Source organism: Pteropus medius, unplaced genomic scaffold (assembly GCF_902729225.1).
Source record: "Pteropus medius unplaced genomic scaffold, Ma_sr-lr_union100, whole genome shotgun sequence".
NCBI classification, from domain to species: domain Eukaryota; kingdom Metazoa; phylum Chordata; class Mammalia; order Chiroptera; family Pteropodidae; genus Pteropus; species Pteropus medius.
Window position 1 is genome coordinate 1,184,048 of NW_024345481.1, and position 27,137 is coordinate 1,211,184.

Here is a 27,137-nt window from a genome sequence, read left to right on the forward strand (position 1 = left end):
GAAAAAAATGGTGTCAGTATGATTGATTTTTAATGAAATTATAAATTCATTGCCTTTTATAGCCTTTAAAGAAATTCTTAAATTTCACCAAGCTGAATGCCTAGAGAGCAGCAATCTTTTTAGACAAGGTGTGGAGAAAATATTGCCTGCTATCATTTGGTGTTATCACTGCTTTTTATTTTAGCCATTCTAATAGACGGGTAGTGTTTTAAATTTCCATAAGGGCCGATCATGTTGGATACATTTTCACTTGCTTGTTTGCCATCGCCAGTGAATTGTCTTTCCATGTCTTCAGCCCATTTTCTAATTAGATGATTTGATTTTTTTACTGTCGAGTTTTGAAAGTTCTTAATATGTTCTAGATGTAAGTCCTTTGTCAGATGTGTGGTTTACAATATTTTTTTCCCAGTTGGTAGTTTGTTTTTTCATTCTCTTAACACAGGTCTTTTGCAGAACACAGATTTTTAGTTTCGATGAGGTTCCAGATTGTGTATGTATTTTTAATACCAGAGGAAACCTTTTTTCCCCTCCTTCCTATTCTTACTAGGACTTTAATATCGGGGGAAGGGGCAGCCATAGATAGCACATAAGTAAAAGGGAGCACAATGGGCGGGGAGCCTGACGGCCACCTGCTTTGTTTTTCTCCCGTAGCCCTCAAGGTTGCTTGCTCAGACAGCGCTTTGAGTTGTTTCTGTGGAACTCAGTTTGTAAAACCCACTGGATTAGACTATTGTTTATAGTAGGAAATACTGTTTTAGCAAATTTATAAGAAAATTAATTTGTTGTGCACATTATAGTCAAGTGAGAGATCTAAGAAAAAATTTGAAGTATTATTTAACGAGAGTAAACTTGTAATTTTGGGTATCATCCACCCTTGGAACCTACAGGTTATTCAGCTTCTCTGTTTTTTTTCTTCATCCACCATAAACAAATAGTGCAAGGAAGGGAAGAGTGTGGCTGCAGTTTGATAATATGTTATCTGTTATTCTGTGTTTTAGCCATGAAAAATTTATAGTTCGATGAATAAAGATAATAAACGAAAAGGTAAATTAGCAATATAAGATGAGTTCCTGTAGGCCAGGGAAACTGCTCGAAAGAACACTCTGGCCTCTTGCGAGGGTTACATAAGGAATCAGGCACTTTAGCCCCATTGAAAGGAGTAAATTTCCAGATTCTCACATTCTTTTTGTACTTTTTACTAAAATTTCTCTGCCCTAAGGTATTTTAGATTAACTCTTTGTTCCACACCTCCTTAAGTTTGCATTTCAAATATATCTTGAAACGCTTACCAGTCATTGTTAATCATTAAGATAAGAAATTTTTGCCTGTTTTATTTTATTTATGAAGTCAAGGATGTTTATATAAACGGTTTTTTGTGTGCGTGTGAAATAGGTGGACCCATATAGAAAAGTGCGTAAAACACATACAGCTAAATTTTTTATAGAGGGAAGACCTGTGTAACTGCCACTCATTTGATAAGCAGAAATTTGACTAACGCGCCCCAAGTCTCCAGTGCCTTCTTCTGATCTATGACTCCCCAGGCGAACGGAGTGTGCAGTCCGACACTCGTGTTCGCTACATCCGTGCTTGCTATTGCAGTGTTGCTCTGTCAGTCAGAATTCTTAAATACTTCACCTGCCTTTTAAGTTGGCGTAAATGGAATCCCGTAGTATCTATTCCTTCGTGTGCAGTTCTCTCACTCAGTGTCATGTATTTAGGAGACATTTCTGTTGCGTGTGGCAGTATCCATTTCTTCTCATCACTACATATATGTTCCATTATGTGAATAAACAGCTTATCCCTTTTGTCGACAGACATTTGTTTATGGAATTATGGACAGTACTGCTGGAACATTCTCATATATATATCCTGGTTCAGCTTGCATTTCTGTGGGAGTGGAATTAGTGGGTTGTAGGATATGCATTTCTTCAACTTGGCTAGATAATTAATACCAAATTAATTTCAAAATGATTGTACTAATTCACACTCTCAATACTGATGTTGAGTTTATGCTGCTCTTCTTTACCAACCCGTGATATTTTTAGACTTAAGTTTTTAAAATCTAATGAGTCTTAAAGTTTACTTTAAAAAGATATTATCTTAATATCACCTTCACTCAAGGAGTTAAATTCCAACCAGTATTAAAATTTCTAACAAGGTGTTTTTCAGACTCTTAATGACTCATCAAATAAAAGGAATTTCTATAGCCAAAGAGCAAAATGTACTCTGTTACCAAAATTAAAACATACTTGCTTTCTTTATGACAGCTGTTACTTTTCTTCAGATTCAGTATATCACATCTAGTTCAACCTCAGATTTTGCTAAGCTGTGTGCTAAAACTGAAGTTGGTGAGCTTTGTTTCATCAGGATCAGAAGTCTTGAAACCGGCATAGAAGTAGTGTGTTTGCCATTTAAAAGAAAATATTGCTCGATCTTTCCATTTTTTTTTTGTAGTTTTAAGTTACATAATTAATGCTATTTCCTTAAGAAATAAAATACTGTGTAGATTGGTTCAAAGTTAGCAGTGAAGATCTTGTAGGCTCAGTTAGTAGTAGTATATAAATTTAGTTCTTGTAACCCCTCCTTTCCAATCTGTACACCTTTTATTCATGTCCTACTGTGTTCACTAGGACTTCCAGGGTGATGATGAGGAGCAGTGCTGAGAGGGGGCCATCCATACTGATCTTAGTGAGAGGGCCTGTCCATACTTTATTGTCATCCATATCTGATCATAGTGGGAAAACTTCTAGTTTGTTACTGTTAAGTGTGATGTTAGTTGTAGTATTTTTACAGAGCCTGTACCTCTGGACTGTGAATTTCACACGGGCTTTTCAGATTTTTTTAAATCCCCCTTTGGTGAAACAATGGCTGGAGTGTGTTGGAGTTGGCTGTTTACCTTCCCCCAGCTTGGTTAGGCTCCAGTTAAATGGTTTGTCCAGAGAGCACACCTTGCTAAGAAGAGTGCTGCTGCTGGCTATCTCAAAATGATTCCTTTTCTCCTCCTCCTGCCAGAAGCAAGAAAAGATTTTTTTCTAGTATTTACTGTGAGAACTCATGTGGTGTCAGTTGTGACTGTCTTGGGACAGGCCTTCTTTCTTACATGCTACTGCCAGCATCGTTCAGTGCTTTGCAAGTATAGCCACATGCTCCTGTTTTTACCATTCTAGCTCTGTTTAATGTCAACTGTTAGTAGCTGAAATTGGCAGCACAAATTCTAATAACAAAATCATTATTAAAAGTGTGTTCATATAATGCAGTGTGGTCCAACTCACCTTGAGGTTCTTTTGTCAGAAAACCCTGACTTATGATAACAGTAGAATGAAAATCACACAAATATGTTTAAAGGTGCATTCTCCCAATCTGTCATTGCCTTCTTCACCCTCTCCCCCAAAGGTTATTTGTAACACAAGAAATTGGAAATTAATAGTATGTAGTTTGAAGATTGTGTAGCTGAAAATTTAACATTACACAGCTTTTTAAAACAAAATTATTCAAAGAGTAAAAAATACCTCATGACATTGGAAAATCTTAAGAATTCTTGTTTTCAGTACTGATAGAACTTGAAGAGGAAATTGAAAAACATTTCAGGTTTTTTGATATTAATTCTTTCCCCAAGTTTCTAGTTGGTGACTTAGCCAAGTTTACCAAATATTAAAGTTTTTTCAAACAAATTCTTAAAGTTTTTTTTTTTTTTGCCATTTTATGTGGCAAAAATGCCTAATCTAGCAATGAAGGGAATTCTGTCCCACAGTATCTTCGTATGTAGTATGTCTGAAGATACTGTGGACGTGTTTTTTTCTTAGGCCGCATAGCTTACTACTGAAACTTCTGCTACGTTTTTGAAGCTTTGTAATTTTTACGGTAGGCCGGAAAGGCCCATTTATTATATTGTGAACTCATGATTCTTCTGTATTGTGAGTTTGTAATTGCATTAAAAAAAATAAAGAAAAAAATGTATTTGTTATTAAAAAAAAAAAAACAACCCAGTGCATTAATTACTTAGATTATTGACCATTCAGTATTAATTTTTTAATTTATTTTTATACTGACATTGGTTAACGAATCCAGTAAGTTTCAGTTGTACATTTTGAACAGTAAGGCATACACACACACACACACACACACACACACACACACACACACACACACACACACACACACACACACACACACACACAGTGTGTGTTCACCTCCCATTGTTAAATTTCTTTCTGTTACCACATATTTGACCCCCCTTTACCCTGTCTACCATTATTAACTTTTAAAGCTCTTACCATGGACTTATAAATTTCATTCAGATAATCATTTATATAAAACAATACATCAGATTGTTAATCATTTATATAAAACATTATACATCAGATTATTTTCTGTCGGGGAAAATTAAAATGGCAATAAATCAGTTAATAAATAATCACTTATCTATGTTTGTGGCATTAGGAAATAGATAATTTTTAACAGAGTGGATGTCCTCCTGCTTTCAAAATTTTAAAAGTTTTCTGCTCTTTACTGAGATATATTTTTTGCCTGGTTAGGTAGCTATTTCTTTGAATGTATAGTATTCAAAGGAAAATAGCCTTGATCAGATACATGAACTGAGAGGGACGAATATGCTAGGCTTTTTGGGAACTTGAAGGAAAGCTCACTCTTTCAGACTTTCGAAAATGGTAATTCTCAACAGAGCAGACATTTAACCTTTAGGTAGGTTAAACTGAAAACTTTAATATTCAAATGTCAACATTATTATTGCCTTTTTATGAAATACTTCAAGTACCTAACAGCCACAGTCTTGCAGTGCATACTTGTAAATTGGTTCTAATGGTCTCTTCATTTTCTTGGCTTAATAAAGACCTTAAGGAAAAGGTTCTTTTAAAGGATTTGAAGGAACATCTGAAATACCCCTTTTTTTTGCAGAGTAAAATCACTCACTTTCTCAGCTAAATATCCCATAGAAATATGCGTGTGTCAGGAGATGGGTTGAAGGTCTTTTTCTCACTGGTACTCGGTTTCCAAGAAGAGTTTTGCAAGAACACAGTTTTGATTTAGTGCCATGTATGATTTCCAGGAAGTTACTTGGGGTAAAATATTTACCTAATTAGTCCCCAAAATGAAACTCGCTCTTTGCAGCCTTGATTCCATCATTTTAGTCAACACACGTTCGTGAAGCAGGTTTTCTCATGCTTCTGGATATGGAGACAAACTAGGAGGATTCTTCATTGTGCCCACTTAACTAGATAGGCTAGAAAAGCTTGTGGCAAAAAGGAGAGATTTATGTTCCTCAGTTCGAGTAAAGGATAAAAAGGTTGAGAAACATCAGTGGAGTCGCTGAAAAATGTTTTTTAGGATTGATTGCTAGAATCATAATGGTAGTGTCTTATCTTTCTTACAGGTGTGGTGTTTGAGAAAAGTTTTGAAACTTTGGGCTCAGTGTATGTAGAATGTTACAGTTTGCCATTTGGCATTCGTTCCCGTGTTAGTACAGAAGCCCCTTGTCAGTGTTAGTGCAGTCTGTCTGACGCACGCTGGCAGGGTTTTGTCTAGAGCTCTTCTTCCCTGAATTTGCTGATGCTTTCCATGTGGCTTTGCAAAATCATTAAACAGAGTTTTTACAACGTACCTTATTTATCGGCTACTTTTGTTTTTTGTCATTCGAGGCAGGTACACAGTCCTATTGTGGAACTTAAGTTCAACTGATAGCAGTCGAACTGAGCCTATGAATAGCCAAAGCAGAGTCTTCAGTATGCCATTCCAGACAAAGATGGTGTGGAATAGCCAGTGTCTGAGTATTTGTTACCTCAGCGTGAACAGTGATTTTGTGTTTGTATAGGATCTGTGGTGATTTCTGTCGATCAGGAATTTTACTTTCTCATTTCCTTTTCTTCTCACTCTTTTTTTCATCAGTGTAAACCAGAATACAAGGTACCTGGACTTTATGTTATTGACTCCATTGTACGACAATCTCGACATCAGTTTGGTCAAGAAAAGGATGTCTTTGCACCCAGATTTAGTAATAACATCATTAGCACTTTCCAGAATTTATATCGTTGCCCTGGGGATGACAAGGTATGCTGTTTTTTTTAAAAGTAGATACCCTTTTGGTCTCAAGGAGACTCTTTATAGAGTATCTTAATTTATGATGTTATGTTATCCTTTACTCTTAGTTATTCCGAATTTGTGTATTTAATTATTACACTTCTTTGTTCCTTTTTGTTCTTAAACAGAGTGGAAAGATGTAGTTGATTTTGCCACTTTTTAATTTATTGAAGCAATTGGTGGTAAACTTGTTATCATAAGCTTTGGCATTATACTAAAAGTTTATTTATTCACACACGACCAATTCAGAATTTTGATTATTTGACCTCATTTACCTACTTAGTGTTTGTGAAAAATGGATTTGCCAGGCAATTAATAGAAAGTAACTGCATATCAAAATTCTTGTGTTACGGTAGAGTTTTATTAGTGCTAGAAACCACATCATTAGGTCTGCTAGATCTGAATGAATAAATACTTGATGTCACGTTAAAGGAAGGCTTTTGACCCTGAGGGAGAATGAAAAGGGGTTGTTTATCTTCATGTGTGCTCAAAGATATTAGAAGGTTACTTATTTGGGATGCTGATTTGGATATTTAGTGTGCTCTTCTGACAAAATTGATTGCAATATTGATTATGTAGAAAAAGATAAGAATAGATGAAGACAATAATGATCGCTTTAAGGAAGAACCACAAAACTTAAAAGCTCACCACAGATCTTTTACTTTAAATCCAACAGGATTAGGTAGCGTTTATTTTTAATAATTATAGTTCTTAATCAGAAAAATCATGTTACAGATGGACCTAGTGGGTATCGTGCTGAATGGAGTAAATCAGAGAAAGACTAAATGCCATGTGATTTCACTTACACGTGGAATCTAAGAAACAAAATAAAGAAAACAGCAACAAACTCACAGACACAGAGAACAATTTGATGGCTGCCAGATGAGAGGAGATTTGGGGGTGGTGGATGAAAAGGGGAAGGGATTCAGAAGTACAGATTGGTAATTACAAAATAGTTATGGGATGTAAAGTATAGCATAAGGAATGTAGTCAATATTGTAATAACTACGTATGGTGTTGGGGTGGTCACGTCATAAGTTATATAACTAATCACTTGTACATCTGAAACCAATAATATATGCCAACTAATTGAAAAATAAAAATTATGAAAAAAACATGTTATAGTGGTTATATATGGAGATAAACTATTATCATCTTTGTTAACTAATGGATATGCTTCTTGAGACGTTTTCTTTTTAATTACTTTGGTACTTTGATAATTAGATGCAGGCAGAAGAATGCTTCTAATTTTAAGTGACTTATCATAACTGATACTTAAAATAGACACCTTAGAATCCCACCTAAAACAGCTTATTAAAAATTTTATGTATACATTTTTTTGAAGTAAGTTAAACACTTTGATTTAGAAATTTTACTAGTTTGTACTTGGATTTCTATCAGTTACTATGAATAAATCAGTGTTAAATTTGTAGACTTCATAATAATAGTGTTTCTCAGTTCTAATAGAGTTTAAGATGTAGGGTTTTTTTTTTATCATAGTAGGAAAGATTACATTGATACTATAATCTCAATCATAAACTAGAGGCATTATTTGTTTGTATGTAGGTAGATACATAGAATGATACTTGTCAGAGACTGGCTAATTTTGAAGTACAGGATGTGTGTCTTGGGAACTGGAAGATTTTTTCTTTAAAGCAAAAAGCTGTAAGGTACTTTCTAAGTGCTCACGTCTTAGGAGAGTCAAATCATAAGGTATGAAGCATTTTTTTGTGTAATTTTCTTATGCTTCATTTTAAATAAACGTTTGCATGTTAATGTAGTTCGGACATAGTTTGAAAATTCATTAGTATAATACTGTAAGGGATTTAAAGATGAACTAGAGCTTTATTCTTAAAATTGCTTATTTTACTTTTACAAAATATGTACATTTAACAGAAGTCTCTTTTTAATACTTAATTTCAGCCTGTCATTTAAATTATTTTCCTAAAGGAGTAAGTAATGCTACATTAGTCAGTAACTAATACTTACTGTTGTTTATATAGCTTTTATATGCTGAACAGCTGTGAAAGAAAATAGATTTGGTTTAAATTCTTATGTGAAGAAATAACCTCCTCTGTCCTTAGTTTTAAAATGAAATTTTTAAAAAGTCATGTAAGATAGAAGTTTGTCTTGATGTTACTTATTAGTTTAAAAGATAAAGTTAAAATCAGCTGTGACTTGTAGCTGTAGTGCCATGGCGAACGCTGACCTGCCTCAGCGGCCTTATTAACACGGTTCTCTGGCCGTCACCATGCTCTCGTGAGACTTCACATGGAGGCTGAAACCCAGTTGCTGTTTCACTTACTTTGTATATCTGGCAGAATGAACATGTTTTTTTCAAGCGAGTTAAGGTTAGCAAACGCAGAATTATAGGAACATAACTTCAGGGGTGGCAAGTACTGTAGAAGTGTTTTAAACCATCCATCCCACTCCACCCACTGCCCAAGTAGTCACTATGCACTATGAAATGAATGTGCTAAGGTTTTAAAATGAAAAGATCAAAATGTCATTTTTCTTTTTTTCCTCTAGAGTAAAATAGTGAGAGTGTTAAACTTATGGCAGAAGAATAATGTATTTAAGAGTGAGATTATTCAGCCTCTTCTGGATATGGCAGCGGGGATTCCCCCTCCAGCTGTCACACCCGTTCTGGCCAGCACCACTGCTGCCATGAGCAACACCCCAGGTACGCTTCTGCGCGGAGACTTCTTTTCCAGATACTCTGCTCGTACTTTCCCGGTGGTCGTTCGTGTGTGAAATGACAGTTTGACTGTGGGAGAATTTGTCTAGCAGTAGAGTAACTGAAAGAAAAAATAATTTGAAGGCAAAATAAAATCAGCAATTATATTTGAGTGTAATTCTTTTCTAAAAATTAGGGAGCTAAATTTTTTTAATCCTTAGAAACAGATATAATGACCTTTGGGAAATGGTGTGTCTGTTAAGTTTTTTCTGATTTAGGTTGTCTGCAACCTTTTAAACTCACATGCAAATCAACTTGATAGTTACAGTATACTAGAGAAAGTTAATATTTATAAGGAACCAATTTAATGGAGCCAAGAATCCTTCAGTAATAATCTTGAATTTTTTTTGAGGTATTTAAATGACATTTGTAATTTTTTATCATCATCCAAGAATTCTATTTGTTAACATTTTGGTATATATTTGCTTTTTGGGTGTGTATGCAGACACGGTTTTGAACAAAAATAGTTTCATATTATACATAGCATTTTATAATTTTTCATTGAAGATTGTATTTTGAATCGTTCCTTATGTAATTGAATTTTCTTCTGTGGCAAGATTCTTAACGACTGCTAAGTATTGTTGACTCCTTTAAAGTAATAGCTTAGTTAATTGAAAACAAGTTTGGATGATCCTTTTGGTACTTTTTTTCACCTACCTAATTCTGTATTGGTTTTTCAAAATGGGGACAGTAAAATAACATTTATATAAATTTCTGTGTATTTTATGAAACGACAGCAAATCCCTCCACCTTTTTAAGCCTTATTCATTCTTACATATTTATTGGAATGGGTTTGTTGTCTTTTTTTAAAGGAACTCCTGTGACACCTGTTACTCCAGCCAATGTGGTCCAAGGTTTACCTGACCCGTGGGTATCTCAGATAGCAAACACGGATACGCTTACGGCTGTAGCTCAGATCTTGCAAAGTCCTCAAGGCCAGCAGGTGAGCAGACTTTTGTCATGTTGACAATGATTTAGAGCTTATTATTTTCCTAATGTATTGTTTCATTGTGTACCACCTAAAGAGTATGTGTGTTTTATTTTGTAAAAGTAGCATCACACTATATATAGTACTGTGTAACTTGTTTTTATCATTTAGTAACGCATGAAGAACACTCATGTCATTAAAGATGGTTTTATGAAAAATTATTTTGCACCAAAATATTGGTTTTTAGCACACACAGTTTGTGCCAAACATTATTAGGTGCTATTGTTACTCCAGTAATGAGGCATGGAAGTCTTCTATATGGGAGAAGGTGTCGTCCTATTTTAAGAGAGACAGATAATAATAAAGTGTAAAACATTGTTTTTAGATAGTGATATATGACTTAAAACGGTAGGTCTTTAGAGTGACTAGCTAGGTTTGGGAGAAGAGGTCAGAAATAGAGACGAGGGTAGTGATGAGAAGGTGTCTTTGAAGAAGTGGCATTTGAATTGTGACTTCAAGTGGTAAGATATGAGGGTAGCTCATCTTTAGCATCTCTCTTTTCTTAACCTATTCTTTAAAAACCAGTTTAACAATAAACTTCCTGAACTCTCTTTCCTCACATATTAATGTAGTTTCAGCTACCTGTGAGATTTTAAATGTCACCTCAATGAGGCCTTCAAATAGTGATTTAAAACTGCAAAGTCTGCCTTTCTTCCTTTCTGCTCTTTTTCTCTGTCACCTGTCTCATTTCCTTCCTTAGCACTTACTACCTTCCGTTACATTATGTAATTCTTTATTTTGTTTCTTCTCCCTGTAATGTATTATAAACAAGGGCAAAGACTTTTGTCTGTTTTGTTCACTGCTGTATCTCCAGTTGCTAGGTTGTAGCAGGTGTTCAATACATTTTTGTAGAATGAATGGATAATGTATAGAGGCATAGCGATATTGGATATATGAGAGATATTTTTAGGGTTGAGTTGTCTGGAAAATAAGGTGGCCCATGCATGTAAGTTATTAGTGACAAAGGTGAAATGATAGACCTAAGTGTGGGACTTGGTTTTCAAAAGACATACATGGTAGGCTGAGAATAGAGGGTGGTTATGCTAGGCAGTGGGGAGTTACCACAGATTTTTATGTTGAAGTTAGTCACATGATCTGAGCAATACTTCAGTGGATAGGAGAGGGGAGAAGGTCTGGAGATAGGAGTATATTTGTTTTGGTAACTGATAATGGAAGAGAAGTAATGAATATGTGAAAAATAGGGTTATGGACTCTAAAATGACATTCTCAAAAAAAAAAAAAAATGGGACCAACGTAGAGTTTTAAAAATATAAAAAATGATTCAGTTATAGTCATAGATTGGACCCAATTTCTACATTTTGGGGACAGTCGATAAATTTAATTGATAATACATAAAATTATTGAATTATAATTCTGTGATAATATTTTGAAAATAATTCATAAAGCCATTGTTCTGATTAAAAAAAAAAACTATTAAATACTTTTAGTAGGAGAGGGGATTCTCCAGAGGAAATAGTACATAGAGAGTCAAGAAGACATACTAATTGCTAGACTCTGAAGTCAGAGTAGAGGAGAAAGGATGCTGCAGTGATTTGAACGTGGGGACTGAAGACATAACGGCGCTATTGGGGAAAATGGGGATGTCAAAGAGGAAGCTGAAATGTGCAAAGGAGAGAGAGAGCATTTCCTTCTTTCCTCCCTCGCTACTCCCCCTGCCCCCTCAGTGTAGTCCTTTCCCTCCTTCTCTTCCTGCTCCTCCTTTCCTGTGACTCCCTCCCTCCCTCCCTTCATTTCATCTGTTCTGTAGCTTCCTCATTGCAGTAGCTATCATATATTTTTATATTATTTTCTTTGCTATTACATTAGTAGTCCGTAGTAAGTGTTTATTTGATAGCTAACTGCTTTCTTTCTTAATGCTACTACTTTATACTTTAGATAGACACAAAGTTACTTTGCTTATTGTCACCTTAATTTGTGTTTGAACCTTCTCCCATCATAAGGTGAACTTAAAAGAGTACAGATATCTTGGTCAGCAATAGCTTTGCTATTTCCTGTTTCTATTCTAAACTGGTAATTTTAGATATTGGGTTTAGTTAGAAATTGATTAGAAAAGTTTTCATTACTTCTAGAATCTACACAGGATTCACGTAATTATGAAATATCTTCGGGATCTCACTATTCAATTTTGTTTTTTAAGAGTGGGTAGATAAGCTAGGAGATGCTTTCAGTCTTGTTGACACAGTTCACCTTTAGTTTCAGACTCTGCTCAAAGAGACAGATTTTTTTTTTTGCTTTTCCTGCTTTTAGGAAATATGTTATCAGATGCAGATCTGAAAGAAAGCAAAAGCAGCTGTGGTCAGTGCTTGTCCTCCTACAGAGATTCAGTAGTTAATTGAAGAAGGAATGAAATGCTTAGTGAAAAATATCAGCCTGCCTGTGATGAGTTCTTTATCTGATTTTCATCGTATGACCATTTTATTTTGTTTAAAATTTTCTGACTTTCCAGAAGCAAGATAGACTTATTAAGGAATGTGTTTATATGGCACATAAAATCTTTTGTGAAAAAAATTAACTTGTTTAGAGTTAGTTCGTACTTTTTTCTGATCTCCAAAGACTAGAACGAATTTTATTGACTAGAAGTTTTATTGACTAGAAGTGGACATTCTTGTAAATAAAACTCAGCATCTCTTTGTATTAATTTCTCTTTTTTTCCCCCTTCCAGTTTCAGCAGTTAATACAGACTTTACAGATACAGCAGCAGAAGCCTCAGCCTTCCATTCTACAGGCCCTGGACGCTGGCCTCGTGGTTCAGTTGCAGGCTCTTACGGCACAGCTGACGGCGGCGGCGGCAGCAGCTAGCACCCTCAATCCCTTAGAACAGGGAGTGCCCTTTAACAAGGTAGAAATTCAGATACTGAATTGTCCTATATGAATTACTGACTTCTGTATACTCTTATGTGGATTCAATTCTGTAAATTACTTTTTATTGTAGAACTATTTTAATATCGACTGTACTGTATTAAGACATAAGTTTTACAAAAGGTTCAAACTTCTGAAAGAAATTAAGTAATTTTATAATTTCACTTGAAACATTTAGAATGTTTTCTTTTGGCTAAAGATAACAATTCACAGGTCTATAATATTTTGATAAATTGAGGCCTAACTATAAAGTATAGTATTTTTAAAGGTGAAAATCTTACAATATGTAGTTTGTATTATGTTCTCAGTATTCTTGTTAATTATGGAAAAATTAAATACCTTGGAAGTGTTATCCCAATTATTTTTATTTCTGCTCCTGTTATATTCACAGGAAACTATAGATTCATTGGGTTATTAGATTTTTTTAGCCAGCAGCTTCCAAGTATAATTTAGTCTGACTCTGCATAGCTAGATTACATTAAAAGCCTTTAAATTTAAATTGATCATTTGGAAAACAGTGGATCATCCTAAGAAAACTATACTAGAAATAGCTCTTTTGATTATAGTCTAGGGTGTTTTTCTTTTTTCTTTTTTCTTTTTTTTTATCATTTTATTAATTATTTTAATTCTAACATTCACTTCTGTAAAGTTAGAGTTTTAGTATTTCTCGTGTCATTTATTTTAAGGTGCACAAGGCAGTGTACATCAAAGTACTTTAAAGATCTACTCGAATAAAATGTATTAATATAGTATATCATGATACATTCTCATATTAAGTGATAGAGATAAATTAATGGGATGGTATTTACCTTTAAATAAAATAGCATTTGCAACATATTTTTGTGAGAAGCACTATTTAACTTCTTTCTTTCTTTCTCCTTTTTTTTTCCCACTTAGAAGTTGATGGATAGATTTGATTTTGGGGAAGATTCTGAGCATAGTGAAGAACCCAAAAAGGAAATTCCAACTTCTCAACTGTAAGAGTTGTTATGTTTTTCTTTTTAACCATAAAATTTTTCTGTTATTTTTATGAACATTGGATAAGTATACTTTGAATAAGTTGGGTTATTCGGGCTATTTTGCTCTCACATTTCAGAAAGACGGTGGGATCGCTGTCTTGTTCCCTTACTATATTATTTTGCTTCAACGATTTGCAAATCGTTGGACTTTATCAATAATCTCTATAGGAAAGTTGACAAATATTGATAAATCTAGTCATGATATTTTCTATATCTGTATTAGGCTCTGAGTTATTTAACTCACTTATAAGAATATTTGAAATAATGGTAAAGAAGCTTGGTTCTAGTGCCAGTGTCTGCATCTGGGCAGTGTACCAAATTCTTGGAGTGTATCAGACAAATCAGAAGGGTTAGGGTTGTAGGATTTTCTTTTTTTAAAGAAATGGATTGTGTTTTTATTTAGATCAGTTTCTTTTCCCCCAAACAGTTCTGCAGAGCTCAGGGTTCGATGAGGGTTTGCAAAGGACCGGTAGGGAGGACAGTGTTGGATGGGAGGTGGAGCGTGTGGAAGATGGGAGAATCGTGGGGGACTGACTGATGACCAGGAGAAGGCCTCTGAAAATCTTGTTTCAGACAAGTTATTAGATTTATATATTGGGATAATAATTTAAAATTTTATATAATGTTTAAAGATACAAATATATCCTTTTGATAGATTCTACTTGAAAAAATAAAAACTAATATTTTAGATTATCAGTTGTAAAGTTAGAGGAAGCATTTGAGATTATGTAGATCAGCATCCTGAACAATATAAAAATCTTTTAACAGTCCTGACAAGGCTTTTACCCAATATGTTAATATGTTTCATTCAAGAAGTTAAGGAATTGTTAGTGCTCTGTTATTTTGTTACTGAATCCTGTTTGATTTGCTATCTACAAACTCATCCACTTTACTTTCTAATGCAAGGAAGCAAATTGGTTCCAATATCTTTTGAGACAGCCCTTCAATATTTGAAGACAGATATCATTCTTCCCCTTAGGTTTATTTGCTCCAGAGACGTACTCTTTTTTTCACCCGTCTCAAGACTTCTCACCATCCTGATTGCCCCTTTTGGGATGCCCTCTTTTTTGTTCATGTCTTACCTGGTGGCACCCAGAATTCCAGGTGTATTCCAGGTGTGAATTTCCCAGAGTATAGTTAAATTATTTTCTCTTATCTAAACATTGTTTCTGTGTTAATATACCTAATAATATGAATGCTTTTCTAAAGAAAGCAGATTAATTTTATGAAGTTTATGGCAATTATAATTGTAGGTTTCATATGTACTTATTGATAGAACATTTCTCCCACTATCTCATAGAGAAGTTAAAGTGACGTTTACTTTAAAATTGTTTTTATAGTGTTTTATTGAGCTTTTCTTAAAATAGTCTAATGTAAAAATACTAACTTTTATATGTATTTAACAGCGTGAGATAGTTGTATCAGATCTTCATCAGAGTATCTCTAACATGTCTGCTGTTGAAACACTATTAAAGAATATATTTCTGTTTTAACATATTAATATTCTGAGGTATTCCATTTTCTTTGTTAATATTTCAAAAGTAAACATTGTAATAGAGTATGTTTCATTTATTTGGCACTTGGGTATGTTTGAGTACTCAATTATTTTCATATCTTTGCTGGATTGTAAAACATATTTCTACTTATTTTTCTTTTAGTTCTCATGTTTCAGAATCTGTGAACAGTTCCATTTTTCATCAGATAGCAGAACAGCTACAGCAACAAAACCTTGAACATCTCCGACAGCAACTCCTGGAACAGCAACAGCCTCAAAAGGTTTATAACGCCATCTTGTGGTCTTTAGAGTTATTGCTGTCTAGATTCTATGGAATTATGCTTAAGTATGATGATTTTTCTTCAGCTATTTATTACTAAGAAGATCAGTCATTTCAGGACCTTTACAGTTTTTCTGTAATCAAAATGTGCTTTAGCAACTTGTGAATCAATTGACAACATTGTAGAAATTAATTTAGTATGCTGGAAGTGGAGAACAGAAAACAGATGGTTTTTCATTATTATAACTTAAAACTTCGTATGCTTTCCTCTCTACTCAGTTCCCTATCAGGCAAGGTCATGATGATTTTGCTATTGCTGATGGCGATGATGCCATAGTTTATTGCTACCTTTACTTAGGCTGTTACCATGCGGCAGGAACTGTATTAGGCATGATTACATTTAATGCTTATGAGATAGGCCTTTGACTCCCATTTCACACTATAGGATATTGAAGTTCAGTGAAGTGAAACATCTCATGCAAAAGTATACGGTTGGTATCATATGTCATTAGTCTTAAGACACCATTATTTTGTGCATAGCTAAGAATTTTTAATCTCTTCTAAATTGTAACATCCCTTGAAGTTATAAGAATTTTTTTAAATTTCAGAGGTGATAAAATATGAAGAAAAATCACACCCTGGAATTGATCAAATATGTCAAACAAGGCAAGGTTAAATCCATTACAAAGCTTGTTTTGCTCTATATGAGAAGTACAGTAAACTGTTCAGGATAGAAAGTTTTGGAAATTCTCCCCACTCACCCTTCTTCTTAAGTGGAAAACTTTTTGGCGCAAATGAATTTAACATCACAAATACTTTTAAAGTATACATTGTTAGGCAAATGACATATATATACTGAGATGAACAGAAAAGCAAGACCTCAGGTAACTTCTCTGATGGAGCACATACATCTGTGTGAACACAAGGCAGAATTCCAGTTTCTGTAACAGTTACAGGTGAAAGTCTGGGAGAGTATGGAAAAGAGAAGAGTTACTCTGGATAGAGAAGGTGGCAAACCTTAGACACCACTGGGGTCTGAAGTTGTCCTTTTAATGTAGATAGTAAATGTAAAAATAACATTAATGGTACTTGTTAGGTTGGAACTTGTACATGGAATTATGAGAGTGGAATTCCATATCTTACTTTGAAGAAATAATTCTGATAAAAGTGTTTGGAGTATGTGCGGTATTTTATGTCGAGCAAATATATATCTGCCTGAGAATTCAGGACTTAAAGATAGAGCCCAATGAAGAATAATTCGATGTTGTTTAAAGAAAAATACAAGTTGTAGTTCAAGGAAAAGAAACAGGCTATCAGTGATATTACAAGAAATCACAGAGCTGTTACAGAGGTAAGAGGTAGTAATGATGGGAGAGTATTTGAACAACAGGTTTGTTCATCTATAAATGTGACACTTTTGAATTGCTTTAGTTCCAGTTTCATTTTACAAGTAGTACTTAGTAGAAGCAGTAAACTCAAGATAGTACTCTTGACCATCTTGTGATTATCACCAAGTTATTGAAGTGAAAGCTGAAAGTTAATAGAAACTCGGGAGTTATTCTATCTTAAGAATCTCACCCTCACCTCACCCCCCAAAAAACCTCTTGGCTTATTAGTTAATTGCCCTATGCATTATCTCCAGAATGTTAGAAGATACAATAATAAGACCCCTTCGAAAGGAGCAGATGTTCTTAAAAGCTTTGTTGTTCAAAAACGAGTGATGAAGAAAAGAGAGTGGTGAAGAAAAATAACTTTTCTAATGTGGATAATGTTTAAAACAAATTTAGAATCGGAAAGTATATCAACAGTAACAGTTAAATTTCATAAACTGTGTAACTGGCTCTACCAATCCAGTTGCCTTAGTGTATTTAAGATAGGGTGAAATAGGCAGAGTAAGTAAGCAATTTTATTTACCAGTAAGCTCAATGAGGCTGCCTAAAAGTTGTTATAGTGTCTTAGAGAAAGGAATTGGGTTGCTTGTGCCACTCTGAACATTGCAGTTCTGACCACACCTGGGTGCTTGTTGAAGTCTAGTATCCCTAACAATAGGAGAACGTTGAAAACTGGAGCATTTTCAGAGAATGGCTGAATAGTGACGGACTAACAATCATGTCATATGGGGAATGATTTCTTTTGTCTCTAGGAAGTGGGAGTTCACGGTTTTGATAATTGTTTTATCAGGATATTCAAGAGTTAGGTTGAAATGCTGATGATGCAAATGTTAAGACAAATAAATGCTTTTAAAAGGAAATTAGGAATTAAAAAGTTATGGACATTTCAGCCATTTAATAATGAAGAGGTGACAGTAGGATATCAAAAATATGTAATTTGCTTCAGTAATTTTTTGCGTAGGAGAATATAATGGAAAGAGTAGAATTGAACGTAAAACGGGGGTGACATATAAGAGCCTTGAGTTGCTTTACATGAGTTGATTGATGTCTCAGCTCAAATAAACTGTTTCTGGATACTGAGGTTGTAGGTTTATTAGCATCATAAATCAAGGAATATAGTAGGCATACCATAGTATATGTCGATTTCAGCAAGACCTTTGACAGAGTCTGCCCTGTCAAAGAAAAAAATAGAGGAAAGTGGATTTATGAATCAAAATGCGACACTCGATGAGTGTTAATGCAACCTTGAAAGAAATCTCTGCTAGCTGCCGTTATCCCTGTTTTCTATTTTTATCGATGCTTTCTTTGCATGAAGACATCACTAAAGAAATGAAATGTGTACCAGAATGTATACTAATGTATCATTTTTATCTGGATCCAAATGGATCTTTTTAAAAAATATTTTTATGTCACCTTACAAATAATTTACAGAAGGTAGACTCAAAGGAGAGGGAAAAACTTTACTAGAAATTTTAATTTGAGATGTAGCAAACTTTTATTTCACTTAAATTTAAATGTCACACATTCTTTTAGCAAAATAGAATAGTCCAGGTTCTTATCCCAAAATACTTAAAGATGAAGTCCTGCCTGTTGAATAACAAAGTAGATAAAGATACCGTTATTGTCCTTAGAGATACATTTTTCTCATCAATTCTTGAGTTTGAGAAATACATTTAGGATATGGTCATCTGAAAACTCGTACCCTTAATATGTCACTTAAATGTTAAATTTCACTATTGTCATTGGAGTCTACAATGCGACTATTTTTTGCATTCATCTACTTGTCTAGTAATTGTGAAATATGTTCCTCTGTTTTCATCTCTTATGCCATGGACAGAAGAAGAATCTAAATATTCAACCATGTTCCGAGGAAGCTAAAAGCAGATTACAAAGATGTTGTCTCCAATCTTATTTATACCATTTGTACCTTCTTGAAATATAATGCAGTATTTTTGGTAGTGCAGTAAAAACGAATGATGATTTATTTCAGTGTTGATCACCTTTCTGAATATTTTTATTGCTTTTTCTTACTATTTTTAGTCTTTTTTTTTTACATGATTGGAAATAATAAGAATGGAATAATTCTTAGGATGATGAAATAGCAGAATGTTTCAATATAGGAAAATAAGACCTGTAAAATTCTATAACATATCTTAGATTTAAATTTTAGTGGACTTTTTAAAGTTCAAAATTGTCTTTTTCATAAGATTTCTAAGAAAGAATAAAAGTCATGAAATTCCAGTCTTTCCAAGTAGGTAAAACTATTCAAAAAAAGAAACTCAGAAACTTAAATTGGTTGCAATGGATCCTGGTGGTTATATCAATGGTTTAACTGTCATAGAAAATTAGAGTGAAATCCAGGGGAGGGTGGAGTAGAAATGAGGCTTTAAGGTGGATGATGGAGTAAGAAATAAATGATGTGAAGAACATAGAAGTACTGAGTTAGGACCAAATGCTAAAAGCTCAGGTTGCAGTTCAAAACTGCCTTGCTATGTTGTTAAGAATTTTATTGTTATTATACCATTTTAGAGGCATAAGTCAGGACTATGCTTAAAACATTTATTTGATTTGTTCTGGAAGAGTATGCTTATTTACTAAATTTTGATCAACAGTGTGATAGTAGAACATGTATTTAAATAATAGAAGTCTTTTCTAACTTTAGCTTTGATTTGTTTCTTAACCTTGAAAATGTTACTTGTCCTTGGTGAACCTTTTTCTTTACTAATCAGAGACTTGGAATGGTTTTTAATGCTCTTTTTGGTTATTAATTTTTATGCTGTTTTCTTTCATTTTAAATGTCATCTTAGAGTAAATTTTAAAAAGTTTATTGAAATATAATTGACATGTAACATTGTGTGAGTTGCAGGTATACAGCATGATTTGATAGATTTACGTATTGCTGTATGATACCACTGTAATGTTAACACCTCTGCCATGTCACATAATTATCATTTCTTTTTTGTGCTGGGAACAATTAAGATGTAGTCTCAGCAACTTGGAAGTTTGCAATATGATATTGTCTGTAATCACTGCTAGCATTCCTTTTACACATAGGAAGACTGACATTCAGAGTTCAAGTAACTTGTTAACAATCACAGTTGGGGCACAGGAGTGGTCATTTTAAGTTGCTCTTTGTTGTTAATGATGATAGTCATTCCCAGCTTGTGTGCCACCAGGAACAGTTTTTATTAATCTGTGTCACCTGCGAGAGGTGTAAGAGTTTATGTAGGGAGACCTTTTTTTTTTCTTAAATAATAATCTGTTTTCTCATTTTTAGTCAGCATCATATATATATATATATGTAATTTCTAATTCAGTTCATACTTATTAGCATCATGTAAGCAGTGTCATTCTAGTCATAGGGAAAAAATGGTTCACATGTTAAATGTTACTATAATTAGGCTTCATTGCCTAACTTTTATTGGACTTTTCGAAATATTTTACATATCTCAGAGTACTTTCTAATATTTTGTGAATTCCTAGAGATGGAGATTGGGGAAGGTCCAAGTTGAGAATTGTTTTGCTAGGTCAGTGATTTTGATATTGGCATTTGAGCTTTGTTTTGCTTCTTTACATGTAATATGTGACTTAGTCCTTTAATATTAAATACTTTAATGGACTTTTCATTTATAGCATTTTATAAAAATGCTTATTGCAAATGAAATTGTAGATTCATTTAACTTAGTGCCATTATATATCATTCATGTTATAATCCTTTTATTAATTATTGATAGTTTATATTTTTCACAATTAAGAATTTATTTGAAGACCTACTTTATCTTACCTTTCTATTCTAATATTATAGTCTTCTCCCCCTTTTATGATGTTCCATGCTTTTAAGTAAACAGATTTATACAAAAGTGTAATTTTAGATTGGGCTTTTTAAATGCATTAGATTCATTTTAAAAATTTTAATTGTGATGTTTGCATGTTTAAAATTTTATTCGTAACATTCATTATTGCCCAATGTTCGTGTGTTTGTAAACATTCTCAATAGGCAACCCCTCAGGATAGTCAAGAAGGGACATTCGGATCAGAGCATTCGGCATCACCATCACAAGGGAGCAGTCAACAGCATTTCCTTGAACCTGAAGCAAATTTGGATGATTCCATAGATATTCAGCAACAGGTAGAAAGTAAATGCTTTTCTAGGTCATAAATGTATATATTAGCTAGAGAAAAAAGTATTATAAAATACGGTAACTTTTATTTTAGGTAAAATATTTTTTTTATTTTATGTAGAATAATGACGTCCTGAATGTTTTTCTTTCTAATACTTAAGTTTCACACATTAACCATTTTATTATTAGGCATTAATGCTACAGTGGTTAATATATTGTTAGGCAGAATTGTCACCACATACTAAACCTCAACTAGACATTGTTTGCTCTTTTGACTTTAAGGACATGGATATAGATGAAGGGCAAGATGGAGTGGAAGAGGAAATCTTCGAACAAGAAGCAAAGAAAGTGGCTGTTCGCTCTAGATCAAGAACACATTCACGATCTCGTTCAAGGTTCTACAATAATGTCTTAAGAATAGTTGTGTGTAATCTTTAGAAACGTTGGCTTTATTTCTTTGTGTCAGGTTAAAAGAAATGTTTTTCTTAGAATGACATCTTATATTCTCTCAGAAAGAAGTAATCTGGAGTTTGAAAATCAGAAAGTACTTTGTTCTGTTTTCAGTTGGATATATCTTTGGCCATTTATTTGAATAATCCACATGAATCACAGCCATATCACGAGACTTAGATTTTGGACTATCCCTGATTTTAGTTAATAATGTTCGATGATGCCCTAACTTTTAGGATATCAGTGTTCCTGTACCACAGTTAAATCATGCTGTAGAGAAAGAGCATTGGAAATTGTATGGTGTTTTTTGCATTTCATTTCATCTCACAGTAATACCAAAATGATCATAAAAGTGAAACTATAAAAATTTTTACAAACATTAAGCATAATATTAAACTATTATGAAACATATCCTATAAATGGTTTTCTTTGTGGGCTTTTCAACACGACTAAGCCTCATTCATGTACATGCTCATTCAAATTGGAGTTGAAAATGCCTGATTTCTTAACCTGGCACATTTTTGTGTAGCACTGTACATACATGTTTTTGCTACAGATTGTCTCAAACTGAAAGTCATTAGTATTTAACATTTTTTTATACCCTGTTTTCTGCACAGGAATACCACGAAAATCTGAACAATAAATGCTAGAGGAGGGGCAGTATCTTTGATCACTTTTTCAGTCATTTCTTATTTGTTTCAAGAAGTTATTTGTATTTACCTGTTGTAAATGAGAGTCTGTCAGATCAACTCTCTCTACATCCAGCTCCTGTCAGTGAATTATCTTGCTAAGCAGTTACAGTGTCAATGCTGAAAATGTCTTTGCTGCAGCCTAGATCACAGCTTCTGTCTTTGTCTTGCAACACCTCCTTAATGAGAATCTGGGAGAGAGTTCAGTGGCATATGGTTGACAGGAAAAAGAAACAGTTTCAGTATCACCTTATACTGTAAAGTCAAGCACCATGAAATTTTAGAAGTCGAAAACCTGTAAGCAGAATCATATAGGGCTTAATGCTCTGCTGGAAACATTATCTGTTTCCTAATTTTAAGAATGTAACATCTTTGTCACCTAAAGGATCTTTTCATTTTATTTTATTTATTTTATTTATTTTAAAAAAAAATTTTTTTAAAAACTTATTTTTATTTTTTTATTTTTTTGGTTTTTCATCCCTGTTCTCGACTCTGGTTTAAAAAATGAGTCGGAAGATACTAAGAGAAATTGAGGCCTTTAGTAGATCTCACTCTCCTGTTCTTCATGCTTGTGAATAACAACTGAGACTCAGTAAGAACCATTGAAAACAAATATCTGTGGCTAAGTGTGGACCTAAGCAGTACATAGATTTCAGAAAATGTATGTTTTATACTTGATTATACTTATGTCTTTTTAAAGAGAAAGCTAAATAAAAGGCAGCCTTTTCTTTTTCTTACTTAGAAGTGAGAAATTTGATAGAAGGGTAACATTGCCATTATAAGTAAAGTAAGATTTTTTTTTTAGGTCACCAAGAAAACGAAGGTCCAGGTCACGATCTGGTTCTCGGAAGCGTAAGCACAGAAAGCGATCGCGCTCGCGCTCCAGGGAAAGGAAAAGGAAGTCATCTCGCTCGTACTCCAGCGAGAGAAGAGCTAGAGAAAGGGAGAAGGAACGGCAGAAGAAGGGGTTACCTCCCATCAGGTCCAAAACATTAAGCGGTAAGTGACACTTTTACAAAGCTACGGGATCTCTGAATCTTATTTTAAGACTGAGAATTCGAAAAATGGTTTTTTTTTGGTTTTCTTTTTTTTTAAATGAGTAATTTCCTTTTTGCTTTTTGTGATGTGTTAAGGGAGAAACGAAGAGCAGCTTCTCTTCAAACACTAAGGTTATACAGAGGTTTTTTTAATGCAAGTTACAAAATATAAGACTTGACTAATGATATCTGAAGTGGACCTGGCCTAGTGTGTATTTCACGGATACAGTGACTTCTGTGCATAGTGTCCTCACCAGCTATGACCACCAGGTCTATAGGAGTATTATTATAGGAAGCACATAAATTTTAAAGCCTATTATAAACTCACTAGATCGGTACTGAAGGAGACATTCCTACTGAACAAACTACCCCCCGCCTTTATAGTTAATCTGTAATGAGTGGTGAGGACGAATGTGGAGTGGTGGCAGTTTGTTTTAGGGGAGAGTTTACTTGGTAGGTATGTGAGGTGCTGAAAAATAATTTGTAATTAGTGCCAAATTCGGCCTAAAGGATTCTTAGTGGGTGATGACTTCTAAGGTGAACCAACAGGCTGCACAGGGCAAAGTACATAAAATGGAGCAGATTGCCATTCTTTGCCAAGAGTTGAACATTGCCCGGGTTATCTGATTTCCAGAGGTCTACCAATAAATTCTTTCTGTCATGGAAATAGAGAAATAATTGTATAACTTACGGTCCTGCTGAAGCATCTTGGAAATCCAGGCTGATAATTAAAGGCAACAGCCATCTGCTTACTTAACTTCTAGTGCTTTGAGTAAGCCTAATATGGCTGATCTTGCCAGAATCATACTTGATTGTGAGAGCCAGTGTTAATCTAATAACGTTGCTGATCCTAACTCCAAAGGTCTCTGCATCTCACCTAGAGAGGTCTGCCTGTAAAACCTCTCCTGTGCCTCCTCCCGTGGTTGCCATTCGGCCCTTCAGAGTCACCGATTTTAGGGTAGGGCTTTTACATACAGTCTCTTTCATTTGGTTCCTCACCTAATGTCATGTCGTTGCTGCCACCATTTACATAGTTATTCACCAGGGAATTTATTTTCTATTGCTGTTTTATTTTTATGGATAAAACACACAACAAAAAAATCAAAGTACATAAGAAAGTAGAAAGTATGTCTCTCAGTTTTTACCTAAAAACTCTCCTTAGTCAGAAGCAATATTAATTTTATGTGGTCCCAACACATTTTAAACACCTTCAGTAGTGTTTCCTTACCATTGGTCCTTAGAACACAAGAGTTTTTATGACTAGTCCAGGGGGTGTGAAACATTAACAGACGTTGGCTTTCTCAAAATCAAGTGTGTCCCCTCCTGAGATGGGGGAGACTGACTCATTATTGCTTTCTGGGGGAAAATGGAGTTATCCGTGGGAATAATTTATAGCGCGACAACACCAAAAGAGTAGGAAAAACATGGAGCAGTTTTTGGGGAGGTTAAGGCAGCTGTGATATGTAGACACAGTAAGAAGAGGTGGGAACTGTTCCTTGAGAGGGGTTCAGAAATGTGCTAAGGGTTTGTGGTAGGTCGATGAATGGTCCCCCAAAGGTGTCCACATCCAGGTCACTGGAGTATGTTACATTACATGGTAAAAGGGACTTTGCAGGTCTGAGTAATAATCTGGAGGTGGGGAAATTAACTTGGATAACCCAGAAGGGCTGTGTCACCCAGGGTCCTTACAAGAGGGAAACAAGGCTAGAGAGAAAAGGTGATGTGGGGATGGGAGGAGGCTGACACGGTGGTAGGTGCTGTACTGTTGGCTTTGAAGATGGGGGCGCGGATGATAAGCCAAGGACTGCAGACAGCTTGAAGAAGCCAACAAGGACAAGGAAAGAAATTTTTCCCTAGAGCCTCCAGAAGGAATGCAGCCTCATTGACCCATTTAGGACTTCCAGAACTGTAAGATGATACATTTTTGTTGTAAGCCATTAAGTTTATGTTATTTTATTACAGCAGCAAAAGAAAACTAATACCTTGTCCCTTGAGACTTTGGTGGAATGTTAATACACGTATGCATAGGGCTAGACTACAGGAGGCAAAGAATAAATAGCAGGGAAAGAACGATGACCATCCTAAAGCTCCTGCAGATGTGGAAGATGTCTGCGTCCTGGCTAGCCAGAGGAGAGACTTGGGTGAAAACCCGTATTTAGTGGCGATCTTAGTACAGTCACATCCTAATGTGGATCTAAATTAGCTGTAGAGTAAAACCTGCTCTAGGCCTGCCCTATCATAGAAAAAAGATAATAAAGAAGCTGGAAACTTATTCTTTGAAAATGACAATGATATAAATCCAAATACAGTTGACCCTTGAATAATGTGGGTGTTAGGAGTGCTGATCCCCTGTGCAGTCAGAAATCTGCATGTAACTGTTGACTCGCCAAAAACTTAGTCATCCTTCAGTTATCTGTGGGAGATTGATTCTGTGATGCCCTGCGGATACCAAAATCCACAGACGCTCAAGTCTCTTAGTGGCTTAGAACAGTGCATGCTGTTAGCCCTCCACGTCCTTGGATTCCCAGTGCTGAGTTGAAAATACTATTTTCCATGTGCGGTTGGTTGAATCTGCAGATGTGAAACCCAGGATACAGAGAGCCGATTATGTCTATTGAAAAAAATCTGCATATAAGTGGACCTGTGCAGTTCAAACTTGAGTTAATGGAGGACTATGTATTAAAACTCTGCAAATACATGAGCTATAAATGTTTTTAGAGTGATGTCTTGAGGAAAAGGAGATGTTCACGGAGGCATGAGCACTATAGCTAAAAGTAGGTGAATGTATACTGAAGGGAAGTGGCTTCTAAGTCTTTCATGATAACCAGTTAAGGAGTTCTAATTCAGCCTTTTCCTCTTTGTATCTTCATGCAGATTATTTCCTTATGCATAATACTGTTTTCATCTTTAACTCTTAATTAAAGAGAAACATCCACTTAATTTTTTCAGCACAGAAAAATACTTTAAAAGTATGCAGATAGGATTGCAGGGAAAAGTGGTTTTGAAACTTTGCTGTACATTAGTATTACGTGTGAAACTTTAAACCTCTCAGCTCCCTCTGTCACACCCCATACCATTCACCTTTCACAGTGGGACCTAGGTACCCATAGGTGATTCAGGTGTGTTGCCAAGCTTGAGAACAGGTGACGTGCAAGAGGTTGACTTGGCATAGATGTGAATGAATACCTGAGGTTTTAGTTAATTTTTAGATGTAACATGCAAATGTCAATTAACGTATTTTAAATATACTGTCTTAAACTGTATTATTGTATTAGTGCTTTTTCCTCACCCACTTGAAAGATTTAACTGTGTTTATGATTGTGGCCATTTGTCCCTTATGTCTTGACAGTATGTAGTACTACTCTCTGGGTTGGTCAGGTGGACAAGAAGGCGACACAGCAGGATTTAACCAACCTGTTTGAAGAGTTTGGACAAATCGAATCCATTAATGTAAGTATTAGTTGTTAAACAATAGTTGAAGGTAAAAGAATAAGCGGTTTTCACTGAAACAGAGTCACTTTGCTCCTTATTTAGCCCCGTAGTATCTGCCTGTCATATTGCATGCACATCTGTACAAGGATTGTTTGACCTTCATCTTTTCTGTGTTTATTCTGCTGCTGTTTATCAGCTCATTTAATTAATTTCCTAAATGGAATTCTAACAGAAATTCTTAGGGTTTTATCACAGCGTAGCACTTGATTCCTAAAACATCGAATGTTTAAGTTAGCAGGAAACTTGCGTGATTTAGTTTAATTCCTTTTTAAAGAAAAAAATGAGAAAATCGAGTCTCACAGAATTGTAATCCCCTGCACATGTGCATGTGGGTCGTGTAGAGACACAAGCTGGACTTGGGGGCCCAGTCTTCTGCCAGCCTCTCCCCGCCACCTCTTCCCCCTCTGCCTGTCTCTCCCTCTCAAAGCCAGCCTTAGGGAGAACATGCAGGCAGGGCCTCTCCAG

At 34.8% G+C, this 27,137-nt stretch overlaps 1 protein-coding gene across 23 annotated transcripts in view; it reads left to right on the forward strand.

Moving 5' to 3' along the window:
• Nucleotides 1-27,137, forward strand: part of SCAF8 (SR-related CTD associated factor 8) — a 191,470-nt gene that overhangs the window by 33,104 nt on the left and 131,229 nt on the right. For 21 of the 23 annotated variants that reach the window (XR_005655139.1, XR_005655140.1, XR_005655141.1 and 18 more), the window contains 10 exons: nt 5,902-6,063; nt 8,623-8,776; nt 9,643-9,773; nt 12,502-12,678; nt 13,596-13,675; nt 15,376-15,493; nt 20,881-21,012; nt 21,287-21,399; nt 22,949-23,142; nt 26,530-26,630. Coding sequence is in view for 2 of the 23 variants with exons in the window: in XM_039873864.1 (XP_039729798.1) it covers nt 5,902-6,063; nt 8,623-8,776; nt 9,643-9,773; nt 12,502-12,678; nt 13,596-13,675; nt 15,376-15,493; nt 20,881-21,012; nt 21,287-21,399; nt 22,949-23,142; nt 26,530-26,630 (1,362 nt within the window). In the remaining 21 variants the exon portion in view is untranslated. Of the gene's footprint in view, nt 1-5,901; nt 6,064-7,659; nt 7,807-8,622; nt 8,777-9,642; nt 9,774-12,501; nt 12,679-13,595; nt 13,676-15,375; nt 15,494-20,880; nt 21,013-21,286; nt 21,400-22,948; nt 23,143-26,529; nt 26,631-27,137 lie in introns of all 23 variants that reach the window. The other 2 variants (XR_005655161.1, XR_005655156.1) reach the window with 2 other exon arrangements.